Source organism: Lepisma saccharinum, chromosome 13 (assembly GCF_977018435.1).
Source record: "Lepisma saccharinum chromosome 13, izLepSacc3.1, whole genome shotgun sequence".
In the NCBI taxonomy this organism is placed as follows: Eukaryota; Metazoa; Arthropoda; class Insecta; order Zygentoma; family Lepismatidae; genus Lepisma; species Lepisma saccharinum.
Window position 1 is genome coordinate 52945322 of NC_139241.1, and position 15564 is coordinate 52960885.

General features: G+C 38.3%; 1 protein-coding gene across 1 annotated transcript in view; it reads right to left on the reverse strand.

The window, feature by feature from the left end:
* Nucleotides 1-241: 241 nt before the first annotated feature.
* The window catches only part of LOC145996963 (arylsulfatase B-like), a 79198-nt gene continuing 63875 nt past the window's right edge, over nt 242-15564 (reverse strand). The window contains exons 8-9 of the mRNA XM_083133553.1: nt 3012-3167; nt 242-765 (exon numbers count right to left, since the gene is read on the reverse strand). Of these exons, the coding sequence (XP_082989679.1) occupies nt 308-765; nt 3012-3167 (614 nt within the window). The 3' untranslated portion in view covers nt 242-307. The remainder of the gene's footprint in view (nt 766-3011; nt 3168-15564) is intronic.

The window sequence follows — 15564 nt, forward strand, 5'->3', positions numbered from 1 at the left end:
AAGTTTTAACAATCATGTACTATACTTTTTAACATGGTGTATTTTTGCCAGTTTGAATATAGCATGTGGGCATATGAGTAAAATATATATTTTTCTCATATCCTGACATGCATTACATGTGTTCTTGGCATTTAGTTGAGTGAAAAGAAGGTTCTTTTTTTACCTTAACTCCGCCATTTAATCATACTAAAATAAAACTTTCGTTCTCACTAATAGAATAAGGACAGATAGACATTTGTGTTTTCCAAATTAATCATTTTATGATCTTACATACATTTTCATGATTGCCAATCTCAACAATTTTAATTCAAACATTGTTGTCTTCGATAGATTCATCATCAATGTCAGTGCCATTTCCATCGCCCCAATTGGTCCAAAGATGGTCCCAGAAGCTAGGGTCCCCTTTTGGATTCCAAGGCACGCTGTTGGCCGGAACAGCAGTTGCGTTGTAGTCTTCCAGAATCTTCTCCAACTGACTTACGATGTCAGGAAACTCGTCTGCAAGGTTGTTCTGTTCGCACGGATCCTGACGTATGTTGAACAAACAGTTTGCCTCCAGGGGATTGCAGGGAATAGGATCTGGCACACTGTTGCAGCTAACATCCGCTTCCGTTCTTAGAGCGGTGATATTGGCTGTGATTGGAAATCCTATGGCTTCGAGAGAGATGGCTACTGGGCTCGTGAGAACTGCCGTCACGTTGTATTCTCCTTCACTCCTTCCTGAAGGGCCATACCAATCATCCCAGGACCCTTCATATGAGGTATCTAGTGAGAAGTATATTGAATTAGTTATTGTAATTGTATTTTTGATAATCTTTTCGCTTTTCTTTCTTGTTGGGGTTAAGATTGAAGCACAAATACAAGAGCACCAGTGACATGACAGGGGGTTAAAGTTGTATTTTTGAAACTGAGGTCATGAGTCAAACAATCAACATAGAAATTGTCTCAGACAGCAAGTCCCGATCTGATCTCGATTTTACACAGGTAAAGAGCAATCACAAACAAAAGGACCTTCGGCCAAAAGTTTCGCGCATCTTCCCCTCCATCCGTTGAACTCGGACCATAAGGAAACCTGCTCCTCTCTGCACTTCCCCTCCTCGTAAAAGTACGATGAACAGGACACGTGGTTCTGTGCAGGTCATTTTGCCTGTGGTCCCACTTTATGCCTAGTTCTTGTTTCAATTTGTGCAGACATCTTGGTCTTGTCTAGCCTATACTGGAACCCACATGGTTATTAAAAATAAATAAATAATCAAATCTGGGACCCCAAGTGTTGTCTTGTTTGTTAGGAAGTCTGTCTTGGTTTTGTCTTAATTTATAAACACCTTTCTCGTCTTGATCTCATGGAGTCTGGAAATCTGTAGTACAGTCTATCCCAAGACAATCTTTCATAGTGTATGGAGGTCATTAAGGTATACAACTTTTTCATAGTAATTTTTTATTGTCTTGTTTATGATGCTAGAGAGTTGGTCTCGAACTTTGTAAGAGGGTATAATCATTTCAAAATGGATAACAAATTGCACAAACTATCAATGCTACCCGACAAAATAACATTTGATGAATCAGATCAGGGGTGCCCATAGGTGGGCGCGTCATTGGAATTTTTTTGGGGGGACAAATATTTATACCAATTCTATATATCTTCACATAAAATGGAGGGATCCTTTCGTTTGATTGTCTTGTTATTAATTTTTAGTTATGGTTATTATGTACAGTTTTTCTACCTACCTGTGGTTATCGCGGCAATAGGGTTGAAATGAAACACCACCTCTTATGCCTTTAGAATCGATTTGGTTGGGGGGAGCGTGCTGTTCGCATTAATACAAGGTTAGTGAAGCAGACAAAATACTAAGAATAAGGTTCAGTACGCTAACAATGACAGTGAGCCTAAGCAGTTTTGTACGTTTTATGTTAGAAAGTGAGGCTGAAGTACCAAAAGTAAACATATATTGCTTAAATATGTCTGTATTATATTGTTCCGCAAATTTTGTCTGACCAAAATAATTTGAGTAAACAATTCGGCATAAAGGGGGGGGGGGCGAATGTTCTATACTTTTGGGGGTGAGTTCGTCATTGGCCTTTAGGGAGGGTGGCCACCCCTGAATCAGATCATGCTATTTTGAATGTCTATGGTGTCACCCTAGTGGTGCCTGAAATAAAGAGGCCTTATTTGATAGGTCTATTAATTTCAGGCAACTTTTCTAGGAAACATTGTTTCATATGGGTCACTATATTAAAACGGGCGACTCAAAAACAAATTTGTTCAAATTTAAACATGCATAGAAATCATTTTTTTCCTGTTCATTTGAATGTTTCACCAGTTCTAAAATGTTTCGTACATTTTATTGAAATTAAGAGAGTTCTTCAACCATTTTAAAATTCTCTATATACCTACCAGGCACCATGAATATTCAAATTTTCAAATTTTTAATCACCTTATGGACTCTCATGTGATGATGACATAAGAATTTTACAACTTGGTCCTCATGTTGAAAATATTAGGCTGCTATAATATTGAAGTCTCAAAGGAATCGTAAAGCAGTTTTGGAAAACAAGTTTTGCAATCACAGGTCAAAGGCCCTTGAAGGGCCTAGGCCGATCTCCCAACTGCTCACGGGCGTCGCCAGAAATTTTCCTAGGGGGGGGGGTCGAATCGAAGATGTCGAAGACACCCCCTCCTCTCAAAAATATTGTGATGCAGACCAGTGGCATATGCAGAAGTTTGTCAAAGAGGGGTTCATTTTTAAAATTATTGCATTGTCGGTATTTTAAATTATATTATAGTTATTATTATTGTTACTACTACTACTACTACTAGTAGTAGTAGTAGTAGCAGCAGTAGCAGTTTCAGTTTAGTTATTTTATCATCCCATAAGTTTATTATATGAATAATGCCGTCCCGCAGTCGGAGTCCAAAGCACAGCGCCTTAGACCGCACGGTCACGGAGGAGGCCAGCACATCATTAATATATAATGATAGTGAAATCTGATAGTACTGGCAACTTTCTTACTTTTCACTAACTTCCAATCTCCCACAGTGAGTGCTGCATTGCCAATAATGTCATCAATATTGTGAAGCAATTCTGTCCTGTTCGATTCTTCATCCAATGAGAGAGCTCGCCACATGTCAATGCCGTCTATTGGTCCAAGGTCCTGCACGTCTCCACCTGCAATGACACAAATATACAAACTGATTATTCCAATACAGCATAAACATTGTAAACATCCACCTAAAGCTGTGGTGTAATGGTTAGCATCACATATGATGTTGAATCCTGGTAAAAGAAAGGATAGGTATGTTTTTGTTCTATTGCCCTAGTCATCACTCATCCTCATTCCCGTAGTTAACCTAAAGAGACAAAAGGCAGATGAAAAATGACAAAAATGCAAATACAAATATGTATTAAACACTCAGTAATTAGATAATGCATTTTATTTATTCAGTCTAGCCATAAATTTAAAAAGAGTAGATGTCGACCCACCCTGCCGACGTCCATGCGACTGCCAATCTCCCTCTCAGAATCCTATCTCGAGGTGTGGAGAGATCTTCAACCGGTAATGGCGGAGTTAATGATGTGTAGAACTATCTCTTGTGCAATACATTAAACATTTATAACACCATGAAGCCTTGTTTCCATGATATGAAAAACTCAATAAGCTGACCAAGGCAGAAATTTATTTTATTATAAAAAATATAAACAAACGTAACGTTTCAACCTTCTAGCAAGGTCTTCATCAGACTATGTTCCAGAAGCGTGTGGTAAGGAAAGGCGGGGCTAGCGCCGCTTGCGTTGTTCAATGCCTCTATACACATTAGAATGGAATTTATTTACTATAAGATATTTACATTGCAGAATTTTCATTTCCTCTATTTTCTGTTCCTTTGGCTTGAAACATAAACCGGCTACACCCTTGACGACGCTGGGCGATGCGCCACGATTGACCGCGTTTAGAAGAAGAAGACTGCTCGCCTTTCTCCCCGCTTTTCGAGTGACTTATGCAGTTCTTGCATAGACACTGTCCATCCCCGTTTACGAAGGGAAAAGGCCGAGGGCAAGCAACACCAAGACCGCATCTGTCTTTGGCAAGGGTGGTGGAAAGACTTCGTCCACACGGCCACAAGTGTTGCTAACTTCCAGAATTTTCTGTGCATGCGGAGCATCACCTAACGCGGTACGATTTTCATGTTTGAAACTCTATAGTAATCAACAAATTACATTATGAAGTTAGCCAGTGATCACAAGTCGTATGCTATTTATAAGAAATGAAATCACAGCCGGTACTTGAACATATTCGTCATGTGGTCGGTTACTCGGAAATATGGAGGGTATGTAACACTGCAGGTTAGGGTGAAAAGGAAGGTTAATTTAGAAGCGTGGGTGCTGCTGTTGCGTGTTGTTTTTTACTGTGATATTGTGCTGTTTTTTTCTGTTCTTTGTGTCGTGTTTTTGTACCTGGTGCAAAATGACATTGAAAATTTCCGCCATGGTTGACATACCAGAAGAGTCATCGATTTGCAATGCTGCAGGTAAGGCCTTGATTAGGGACCTTCTTTCAAAACCATTCAGTTCGAGAACATATGGTGTAAAGTTGGAGCTTGTGATTGTGAACCATGAGCGACCGTGTCCTGAACTGTGCACAACCAAACCAACTAAGAAAGATGGGAAAGTTTTGATTAGGCAGTTTAAAACATCTCAGTACAACAATATTATGTGGTTATGTGGCAGCAATGATCTTAATAAATTATTTTGTTGGCCATGTGTTTTGTTCAATACAAAGTTAGGAACAAGCTACAGTGACTTGAGCAATTTTTATAATGCAGTGCAAAGACATGAACGTTCCCAGAATCACATCTGCGCTTGCATCCAACTGAAGACAAGTCATGATTCATAATTCTAGCCAAGTAAGAAACCGAAACCCGTCCGTTTATTTAAGATTGAAACTTTATGCTAATAGGATGTTTATTATTTTTAGGGTTAAAAAAGAACGTAATTTAATTTACAGTTGCCCTCAAATATCAAGTAAATCATTAATTTCTTCATGGTTGAAATTTACAAGTTTATATCGAGAGGCTTTTTTCTTCTTTATAAACCTGCAGCGAAGATTTGATTTTACGGTATGTATGCACTTCACAACACTCAAGCCCGATACTTAACCATTATGCACATTATTGTAGATAGGGATGTGTGTAGGCCTGTAGTATATTTGAAATTATTATAATTAACCGAAACGAAAAATTAACCCATCGCTTGCCTATCACGAAAGGTCACGGCACGCCCCTGCTATGTACCAAGTACAAATGTAACAAGGTACAAGAACAGGACGATATATATACACAAAAATACTCCCCTCCAGACTATTAGAAAGTTGTTCTGGAACATACTAACCGGTGGCAATATTACATTCACCTGAAAGTGAATGTGGTTGCACTCTTTATCTCACGCTCTATTTCCTTCATTCTTCTTCCTTCTTCTCTCCTCTTTATCTCTTGTCCTTTCCACTCTTTCTAACACCTTCCTCCATTCTTTGTTTATCGTCAGTCCCTCATTCAAGTTCATTGTGTCTTCTTCACCTTTCTTCTCTATTTCCTTGGCCTCTTTCCATTTTCTCACTAGCAAGGCCAAGAGGCCTTCCTGTTTCCGTAAGTAGATGCTGCCGCGTGGTGGCAATGGGCGAAAAAAGTCAAGAATGACGAAATGATTGTGTAGGGAAGGTATCAGCAGTAACGTGCAATTATCAGATGCTGTAGTCCGCCATGACTTGTTTTTGTGTGAATGAAAGTTTGTACATCGGTGCACAACAGTGGGAATTCTGCTAATTAAGAGAGAGATAAGTAGCAATCTTGTTACAATTTAGGCACTAGTAAGTATTGTACTTTGAAATTATGGTAATGGTTTGTTTGAAGATACGTGTGGTTTTATTGTATAAACCAGTGGCGGCCGGCGGAAAGTATGATGGGTAGTGCCAACATGATCAAGAAATCGAAAAAAAAAAATACTCTGCAATGCCCCCGCCCCCTCCTTGAGGTTGCCCCACTGGCCAAGATGTTTATCCTCGTTCGGTAACGTGGAAAACAGTGTGTGTTTAAGTAATAACACACTAATACGATTCATCTTCACTCACTAACCTACCTTTATACACTACAGGACACTTCACTAAAAATACAATTACAAGAGGAAGGGAAAACAAATCTTTTCACCTTCTCCTTCCCCATGCACACGTATTCCAACTGGATGTTGAAAATATTCTAGACATTTGATGTAAAAAGAAATTGTCGAAATGCCAAAGGAAACTCGCATCACCATAGGATTTTTTACTGTTATATTTTTAAAAAGTCTGGATTGCCCTCTAGGCGCATCTATCTATTATCAAAATGTTCATTTAACTTTGGAGAAATACTAGGTTCGATTCTCCAAAAGTTGGCAGAAAAGTAGATAGTACCTTTTTAACGAATTACTTCCCCAACGGGTCTTACAAATCCGTCGTATTTAGCGACTTATCTCTGAAGATGGCAACTGTGTCAACACTGCGAAAGTTCCCTCGCTGTGCCAAGCGAACACGGGCACGGCTCATGTCTTATGGTCTAACCACATTGGCTAACACCACCCCCTGCCACCTTCTTCCCGGCTCATGGTGGAAATGTTACTCGCTGAGACTTCTCCAACCCTCTGCACGTGTTTCAACTTGGTTAGGCCAGCTCTTAGGTGGCGCGGACCGGCGCCTCGCCGAGTGTACGAAACAGTTGGAGATGCAGTGAGGAGGTTGGGGCGGTCGTCACGTCAGCTTGACCGATTGCAAGATTCGAATCTCCTTGTCATAAAACTATCAATGTATTAATTTAACAATACTTGGGCTAGGTATGCATTTCTTCTGAGAGTAGTGCCATGGCACGGCGGCTCTCCTCCTTGAGCCGCAGCTGGTATAAACAATAAGACTCCACGAGTAAAATGTCCTAAGTAGGACCCCTCAATGAATGCCTAACATTACAATTGTAATTGAAGCAAAGGGTCGTTACTCGTCCGTTTACATATTGTTTCAGATGTTCAAGGGAAAGGGCGTTGCAGGTGGGATGTCCAACAAATGGAAAGGGCGATTGACGCAGTTACGAACAAGACAATGGGGTGGAAAAAAGCATCCAAGACATTTGTACATCTATATTCTTTATGCAAGCTCAATAAATGTAATTCATTTACTACATATCATATATTTACATTTCCTTGCGTCTTTCCAATTTTTGGAAGTTGTTAAAGGAGGGGTCCGACTTTGGCCACTTTTTCTCCGTTGTTCCTTTTCGTCCCTTTTTACAGAAATACTTACTGGCAAAAGCATCATGCGCTTTAAGGTGGATTAAGTTACTCAAAACGTTAGCAAACATATGAAAGAACCCATTTTATGAAATTTCTAATAGAAATAATATGCCATAATGGCACCAGGGATGAAAAAAAAGGGATTCCTGCTTTGGTCACTTTCCTCTACTGTTGAGTTTGTTTTTAAATTCTCTATATGGACGGAAAGGTTCATCTGGACTGGACCTACAGTTTAAAGTGGGATTCGAACCACTTTATGGCTCCATGAAAATTAAATGTTTGATTTCCCTATTAATATGGCGGGTGCAGAGAATAGTAGAAGGACGTAAGGCACTGAAATGAATTAGAGTAATAGTTAAGATGAATTATCGTCAAAGTATACCGTTTTGGACTGTGTTTTAAGTATGTGTAATATTGGACTGTGCTTAAGTAAGTGTAGTGTTATGTATTTGCTTGTACGTGTGTAAGGGCAAAGATATGTATGTGTGTGTGTGAGTGTGTGTGTCCGTATCTATAGGTTAGATTACCTTTCTTATATGTAATTTCTCTTTGTATTTTTTATTTCTCTGTAATTTTTTATATATTTTTTTCTTCCTTTTTTTCAATATTTTAATTATTTCATATTCAATTTTTTTTGTAAACATGGTCAAGTGGAAGAAAAGGCTCCACAGCCTTAACTTCGCCATGTAAAAGAAGACGAAATAAATAAATAAATAAAATAAACAATCAAAGTTGATATCTGAATGAGTAGAGCTGTGAGTATCTAAAAGAATTTACATATTTCAATTTTAAGTAGATATTTGACCGTAATATATGGATCAAATCAGTGTATTGTGTTTGTTTTTTAAAATATTGATTAGTCATATTCTTCAACTACGCGCAATACAAAACATGTGGTCATACATAGACAATCGCTATGTAGGCTCATAGGAATGCTCTTATCTGTAATTCATGTTTAAAATTCACAAATCGTTCTGGTTACAGCTTCGATCTCGTGCGCAGTGTTCTAATTAAAATTGTTGTATGGCGGGAGGGCTTTGAAAAACTTACTCTAGAACTTTCGTTGTACAGGGTGATCAAAAAGAGACACAACTTTATGGGGAAACTATTTATTGCACGTTAAGTGCTGGAAGTGATAGCCATTCTGAGATTCACACAAGTGAATACGGCGAATCATGTTATTAAAGAGTCCTCTTAACGTTTGCTGTGAAATTGCATGAACACAGTTTTGAATAGTTGCTTGTAATTCCGGAATAATGTGGGGATGTGTTACGTAGGCAGCTCCATTGAGGTAACCCCACAAGAAAAAGTCGGGTGGTGATAAATCTGGAGACCGAGCTGACCCCTGAGAGATTACTTGTCCATGAAAACAGTGTAGCAAATACGCCATTACATTGTTGGTGGTATGCGCTGTAGCACTACCCTGTTCAAACCACGTATCCTGTGCTGTAACCTGTCTTAATCACTGGCGTAGCGTTATAGTACGCCCGTACGCCCGGCGTTCCCAGATTTAAAATTTCAAAAATGCTTAAATGCTGTGATTATAAAGTAAAACGTGACTAATTTCATATATGTTTGACCTTCATGGCATTATAATGGCTATTTTTCGCGATCCGCTTGCAACGCTCCACTCTCAACACTCGTTCTAGCATCTCTTTTCAATGCCTTTCCCGGCCGGACGCCGAGCAGGTTCGGCGTACAGGACTCCTGTATTCCTTGCTGTCTTTATGGAGGGAAAGATTCCATTTCTACAGCACGCGCGTAAATGGGCTCTCTTACGCCAGCGTACGAGAGGTCTACCGTGATTGGTTCATGTGACCCTTCCTGCCTTCTGAAGCAGACGACAGCGGCAGAATTCCTACCCGGTTCTTCGATCTTCGCGCTCATGCAACTCGTGCTATGTGATGATACAATACGCAATATTGACTGACGTAACTTTACCAATCTCAAATATACTGCTTCTTAATGGCCACTGCATTGTATAATTTATCGCACGAACAGCGATGTGTATTAGAAACTAAAAGATCAACACAGTTTTTGTCAAATAAGTTGGTGAAGTCCTCGTGATAGAAATTCAGCCTGTGGCTGCTCTACCACTTAACCCGCAAAACTATTATTTTTTTATTGTATTTTTTCGTTATTATCTAACTACTTAATATTGTGTGAATGGAAATGTTTAGGATTCATTTGAAAACTCTTAACATCGAATGGTCTCTGGAGAAAATTATTTTAAAATGTTTATCAGCATTCTCAAGATGTAATAAACAGTGGTCTGAATTACTAATCGGCACTGTTACGTCAGTAGAGTGTACGATATTTGGATCATCCACTCTGCTTTTCACAGTGCGCCAAGACGACAGAGGTCCCTGGTTCGAATCCCAGGGTGAGCACGGGTGTTCTTTGTCAGTGTCCCTTCATCAATATCATCACTCATATTCATATTCGCAATTAACCAAAAGTGGTAGAAAAGCGAAGTAAAATAAACCAAATCAATCAGTAGTTGGATCGCCCACAACAATGACGTCTACTGTTGTGCAGAGGCGCTTGTGATTCAGGTAGGTTTTTAATGACTTGCGTCATGCAGAAAGATATAAAAAAGGTATAGAACACCAGAGTTCAAAACATCTGTGGCATAGTGAGGCATCTAATTTTCTAGCTAAAACTTGCAATGATGATGTTTTATTGAAAACCCAGCTGACTTCAGGCAAATAATACCTGTGGCGACTAATACCGTAAGTAAATTATTAAACAAGAAAGGGCCGACTCTTCCTTCGGACTTGGCGTTCCCACCCGAAATGTCCATGCTACTCCACTGGTCTTAATGTATAGTTGTCAACAAATTTTCGCACCATCCGTATGTATTGGTCACTGTCATAAAATAATGTTATGAAGATGCAACTGCGTCCTCCTGAAACATGATTGAAGCGCGTCAAATACATAACAAACAAACACAAAACACAACAACAAGACAAAACAAAACAGCTAATCACATGGCTACAGCAATAATATTGCCTAATCAGCTCTTTATACAGTTTACAACCTAAATTTTTGCAGCTTTCACTGTTACTCGCCACCTAGGAAGAAGAATATAGTAAATATAATAATCAAGTACATTTCTCCATAAAACTGCGTCTCTTTTTGATCACCCTATAGTATAAGAAAGCAAACTGTGTTTATGGAACTAATACTTGAATTGATCAACCAAACGAGAAGCCTTTCATTTTTTTTACCAACAACATCAAGCACGTTTTAAATAGTTATTAAGTACAGGGTGAGGCAGTCAAATGGGAATATTTAAAAAAATCACAAAAAATAGAGAGAGCAAGTATTATTTATATTTTGAACATGTCTCTCTAAGTACCCAATTTCCGGATGTCTGTGCAGCTTTGGAGGAATTATGTGACCTCTCAAAAGAGTCACCCGAAACAGTACACGCTGCCACATGCTTGCTACACAGCCTTAAGAAGTTTAACTTTCTTGTGTTCTTATTCTGCTGGGCTGATATCCTTCGAGCTATTAACGACGTTAACCTACGGCTACAAGAAAAGTCTGTTACAGTAGATATAGGTGTTAATCACTTGCAGGGACTGCAAAGCTTTCTGTCTGCCAATCGGGAAACAATTGTGACGAACGCTTTTGAGAAATGCAAACAGATCTGCGATGATATGAACAGTGCAAGTAGAGAACATGAGTGGAAATTACTAGTGTACCTGAAAAATGTTTAAAATAGTGTCAGTAAGATGGCGTCCTTGGTTTTACACACATTTTTCCTGCCTGCCTTCGATGACTATGACCCAGATGAAGAAACACTCTTCCAGCAAGATGGTGCAACTAGCCATACTGTCAGAGTGTCTATGGATGTGCTTAGACTCGCATTTCCTGGTCGTCTCATCAGCAGATTCAGCGATATTCCATGGCCTGCCTGTTCATCCGACTTGACGGCTTATGACTTTTTCCTTTGGGGTTACCTCAAATGAAAAGTATTCAAAGACAACCCTCCAAGAGATCCACAACATTCCGTTGGAGATGCTACGCAACGTCATGGGCGGATTTATTCTGAGACTCCGACAATGTGTGCAAAACCAAGGACGCCATCTTACTGACACCATATTAAAAAAAATGAACATTCTTCAGGTACACTAGTAATTTTTCACTCATGTACAGTACATTCATGTTCACAAATAATATTTGCTCCTTCTATTTTTTGTGAATGTTTTAAATCTTCCCGTTTGACTGCCTCACCCTGTATTTCTTGATAGAAAGTTCGGTATGCTATATGCTTAAAAACACACAGGATGTAAGAGAAAAATTAATGAAAGTAGTCATGGACAATTTGCACGGCAATAATCATGGATCCCAATGTACATAATGTCAGTGATTGTACTCATGACGTTTCAAAGTGCGAAAAGTTGTTTGCTTTGTCAACATTTCGGAAATATTTGTGCCACAAATATGACAGGAATTTGATCAGGGTTACTTTGTGTCTATTAGGGGTGGGGAGATACTTGGATTCTCCCTTTAATTTGCAATCAGCTCCTATGTAATGTTGTCATTCAAGTTGAATGGCATGGAATGGAGATTTAGAAAAACACGCAATTAAGGATTGGATGGATGGACACAGACACAGAGAGACAACCATCTCACAAGAGTAATTTTTTTCAGATTATACCGGGTGTTTCAACAGAAACGCCGTGATTTCAAAAGACCCTAAAAAAATATTTAGTATATTCACAGTAATAATTTGTATATGTTATAAGTAGTGGTATTGGGTTGTTTCAAAGTAGTACTTAGTAGGTATCCTCTTTTTTTATCAATTGAATATCACTTTTTGACATATTTTGACAATTTTTTGTCGATGTTTTAGCGTTTAGCAATGTTTTTAGTACAATTTTCACTATACTCATTTTTCCCCCACTCGTACTTGGTAGGTATATTATGATCTTACGTGATACAACTTAACCTATCCTTTTTTTACGATTATTTAATTTTTTTTACGATCCTAAGTGATATAACTTAACCTATCATTTTTTTATTTATGCACTGTTTGAACGTCATCATTTGAGGATCATATTTTGTAGGTATTTTTTTTTATCAATCGAATATAAGTTTTTGACATATTTTGACAATTTTTTTGTCGATGTTATAGCGTTTAGCGATGTTTTAGTACAAATTTTCACTGCACTCATTTTTTCCATTTATACTTGGTAGGTATATCACGATCTTACGTGATACAACTTAACCTATCCTTTTTTTACGATTTTTAAATTTTTTTACGATCCTAAGTGATATAACTTAACCTATCATTTTTTTATTTACGCATCGAACTAACCTACAAGGGACTCTGTTTGTTTTAATATTTCAGTATTATAAGGTTTTCACAAATTTTATATAACCTAAAATGTGTTGGATGTTGATTTTTAGTATGTGGCAATTTTTTATGAATTTTAAAACTGCTCCGTGACCCTTTCGTTCTTCACGTCGTAGGCGAAGGACTTCTCCGCAATCAGGATGACACTGCATAGGGTATCCTCGGGCAAGGCATCGTGGAACTCGCAAACACCCACTCTACAAAAATTCTACTATATGATCTTTCACTGGCTAAGCTAACCTACAAATAGGAATTGGCAGCACTGACTTATAAACCCACTGGGTCTTCTTGGCATGTTTTTTCATGATGTGTTGCCAGGCTATTGGGCATCTTGGCGTATACAATGTATATATTTTGAGAGGGGGGTTATAGCTTTTTATGCTGTACGAATACTAAAAACTTGACAGTGACAACCAACAGAGTAAATAAACCTACATGCAGAAACTAACAACACTAGTTTCTGACAGTGAATTTGAAATAAAATATTAAACAAAATACATGAGTAAGCACTGTGATTACAAATAATACCAGTGTTATGCCCCCCCCCCTCCAACTCCAACTGGGCAACTGGGGAAAATAATTGTACAACAATTTGTACCTAATTGTACAATACTTGTACCTAATTGTACAACATATACACAGACATAAAAAAAAGAGCCTTCCCGTAACTTACTTCATGCACAATTTATATGATTTTACAACTGTGAAAAGAAAGCATATGTGTTCTGTATGCACACATTCATTCTTATTTTTCGAAGTTGAATGGAAGCACATGTTTTTACGCTCTCGTAATACTGACCTTGCCCCAGTGATTTTAAATTGCTTCCATCCGCTTTTTTTTTCTGTGTTATTTCCGCATGCACGCAACATTCGCTTTCAATAGTTTAATGAAATACAGAAGGAGTGTTAGTTTAGCAGGTTTTGAGTTTACAATTTATTAAATTAAACAATAATTTATGTAAGAATATACTTGTACTTACCGAACACAAAATAATAAAAAGCACATGTGAATCTTTGCGTGTGTTCATGTTATATGACGACTGAATAAAAAAATAATGTTGACTCCCCGAAAGATAAAAGTTCCTGGTTCGACATCAGATGCATGCAAATTTTATGTTTTGCTCTCCAAAATCTTGATTTTTATGTTTGTGCTATTTGTCATACAGCAGAGGAGAAGAGGGGAGAGGGGAGGGGAGGGGGTACTATTAGCGCCATCTATTAGCAAACAATAGAAATAAAAAAGTAGGGTCAAACTTTTTCAACACCCAAAAATTTTAAATGTCCTTGCGTAGTAATACGATTAGCTGAAGATGTTTGAAGGAGTACTCTTAGTCGACGAAGCTAGTTGCTAGGGCCCATATATTGCTAAAATGTTCCTTGATTTGCATATTTCTCATACCGCCATATGTTGTTCTAGTTGACTTCTTCCAAAAAAATGCTAATTAGCGAGAGTTAATTAAGCAAGGCAAGTAAAAGAAGCAAATAGGACAATATGTGGTGGCGTGGAAATATGTAAAAATTCGAATTAAAATTGGGGGACATTTTGCAGTTTTTTCCTATAATATACAAAACATTTACCGTACATAATTTTTTCTATTTACAACAGTATAAAATAAGAGGAATGTGTGACAATATCCATATTAATTAGGAAGGTATGTTGTATGCTAGGTTAGCTAATTGTCTCTTCTACAGCTTCACTGTATAGAGGAAAGATGGAAAAAAGAGAGCTCTACAAAAACTAACGCTCTTAACAATATTGAACGCCCCGTGAAAATTATATATAAATAAGGCATAAGCGTATTATCTGCTTTCATGTCAGATTTTCCCAACCTGTGAGCTGTAGTGTTTAGGCGACAACCGACCCGCTCAAATATAATACCGTTGACAATATTGTACGCCCCGTGAAAATTACATATAAATAAGGCATAAGCGTATTATCTGCTTTCATGTCAGATTTTCCCGACCTGTGAGCTGTAGTGTTTAGGCGACAAGCGACGCGCTCAAATATAATACCGTTGACAATATTGTACGCCCCGTGAAAATTACATATAAATAAGGCATAAGCGTATTATCTGCTTTTTCTAGCATACTGATCTATTGCATGCTAACCAAACCTCTTGGGAGGTGGGCCACGGGTCCTCCACATGTATGTATGTATGAAATGCGATTTGGGGGAGGCCAAATTTTAAATTTACAGCTTAATTAATCTGCATGCATGCTTAATGTTTGATTTTTTTGTTTCTAGTTCGACATCAGATGCATCCAAATTTTATTTTTTGAAGTACAGTTAATATTACCTAGGTTAATCTGTGACATACAACTAGCGATCGACACGACCACCTGACACACAGACACAGAGAGAGTGAGCAAATTTAAAGTGTGATCTGTTGTGAATTAAACTAAGCTTCCTCACCTACCTACATATAGCCTTACAGGTGACTCAAAAGCAGAAATTGGTCATAGCGTGACGGGTCGATCTATCGTGAACTAAACTAACCCCCCCCCACTCATACATATACACTATGTCTTACAATAAGTAAGGCTGCTATATCACATGTAAGGGCTGACGGTTGCCAACACATACAAGATCTATTGCAAATTTTATTAACCTACGACATAAGCCATGGACACACACATACCAAGCCTTCCAGATAGGCTATAAGCAACTCACCTCTTGCAATTGTATAACGGGGAAAATTAACCTACAGCTAGCAACACTGTTTGAGCTGCTTTCGACGAGTAGTGTTACCAAACTTATTTTTTTGCAAATAGGCTCTACAGCTAGAGGCTTGAAACATATACCCTACCAGAGTATGCCAACTTACCTCATGTAAAAATATTACCTAGTGCGGGTTAAGCTGTGACATACAACTAGCGAACGACACGACC